Source organism: Lynx canadensis, chromosome B2 (genome assembly GCF_007474595.2).
Source record: "Lynx canadensis isolate LIC74 chromosome B2, mLynCan4.pri.v2, whole genome shotgun sequence".
In the NCBI taxonomy this organism is placed as follows: domain Eukaryota; kingdom Metazoa; phylum Chordata; class Mammalia; order Carnivora; family Felidae; genus Lynx; species Lynx canadensis.
In genome coordinates this window covers 2,615,362-2,616,822 of record NC_044307.1, presented here as the reverse complement: position 1 = coordinate 2,616,822, position 1,461 = coordinate 2,615,362, and the positions used below count along the sequence as shown (strand labels likewise).

At 50.3% G+C, this 1,461-nt stretch overlaps 1 protein-coding gene across 1 annotated transcript; it reads left to right on the top strand.

Annotated features, from left to right (window-relative positions):
- The first annotated feature begins 325 nt into the window (after positions 1-325).
- Positions 326-1,255, top strand: LOC115514712 (putative olfactory receptor 2W6). Its single transcript, XM_030316851.1, has one exon. It carries the CDS (start codon positions 326-328, stop codon positions 1,253-1,255), a length of 930 nt encoding a protein of 309 aa, XP_030172711.1.
- Positions 1,256-1,461: the final 206 nt, after the last annotated feature.

Below are 1,461 nucleotides of genomic sequence, written 5' to 3'. Positions count from 1 at the left end.
ATTTAAATGGCTGTCATATGAAGAGAGATTAGATACGAAGTATATTCAATGAAGTTGAAATTCTTTTTCTCATGAATTAGGAAGAAAATTCCTCCTTAATAAATGGATGATGATTAGAAGCTGGAATTTTCCAACAATGAAATAATTTGCATTACGTGTCTGAACAAATGATGAATGGCTTCTATAGCCGGGCCGAAGCTATTCTGATATTGGACTTGGTGGCTTATCTGTTCCTTAAAGGTCCCGACATTCAGGGGCTTTAGAAAATATCGATTCGGTGTTTGTTTTATTCTTACAGGTATACAGATGATGTGAAAGGAAGACCATGGAAAAATCCAATGACAGCTCAGAGTATGGTTTTATCTTAGTGGGCTTTTCTGATCGTCCGAGGCTGGAGCTGGTACTCTTCATGGTCAATTTCACTCTGTATTCAGTGGCTGTGTTGGGAAACTCAACCATAATCCTTGTGTGTATTTTAGACCCTCGACTTCATACCCCAATGTACTTCTTTCTGGCCAATCTCTCCTTTCTAGATCTCTGCTTCAGTACGAGCTGTATCCCGCAGATGCTGGTGAATCTCTGGGGCCCTGACAAGACCATCAGCTACGCTAGCTGTGCGGTCCAGCTCTTCTCCTTCCTCTGTGTGGGGAGCGTGGAGTGCATCCTCCTGGCCGTGATGGCCTATGACCGCTTCGCCGCGGTCTGCAGGCCTCTGCACTATCTGGTCATTGTGCACCCCCAGCTGTGTTTGCGACTGGTGGCCGTGGCCTGGGGGAGCGGACTGGTCAATGCCATCGTCATGTCCCCGCTCGTAATGACTCTGTCCAGATGTGGCCGGCGCAGGGTCAACCACTTCCTCTGTGAAATGCCAGCACTGATCAAGATGGCTTGTGTGGACGCCCGCGCGGTGGAAATGCTGGCCTTCACCTTCGCCATCCTCATCGTCCTCCTGCCCCTCGCCCTCATTCTCGTGTCCTACGGCCACATCGCGGCAGCCGTGCTGAAGATCCAGTCGGCCGCCGGGCGCCGCAAGGCATTCAACACCTGCAGCTCCCACCTGACCGTGGTCTCTCTGTTCTACGGGAGCATCATCTACATGTACATGCAGCCCGGGAACAGCGCTTCCCAAGACCAGGGCAAGTTTCTCACCCTCTTCTACAACCTGGTCACCCCCATGCTGAACCCACTCATATACACCTTAAGGAACAAGGAGGTAAAAGGAGCGCTGAAAAGGGTCTTGGGGAGGCAACCATGAGCAGGAGCGACCATGTGCTGAGTTACGAAGCCGTAGGTGAAACATTTCTTTCCAAACACTGCCATTTACTTTGTGCTTGCGATCAATTCAGCCCGTGCGTCACACACTTGGATTTTTAAAAATATGGGTAAATACTGGGGTGCCTGGGTGGCTCAGGCGGTTGAGTGTCCGACTCCAGCTCAGGTCATGATCTCACACTCCATGAG

Coding starts and splice junctions, on each gene's coding strand:
- LOC115514712 (XM_030316851.1), top strand. CDS start 326: ATGGAAAAATCCAATGACAGCTCAGAGTATGGTTTTATCTTAGTGGGC.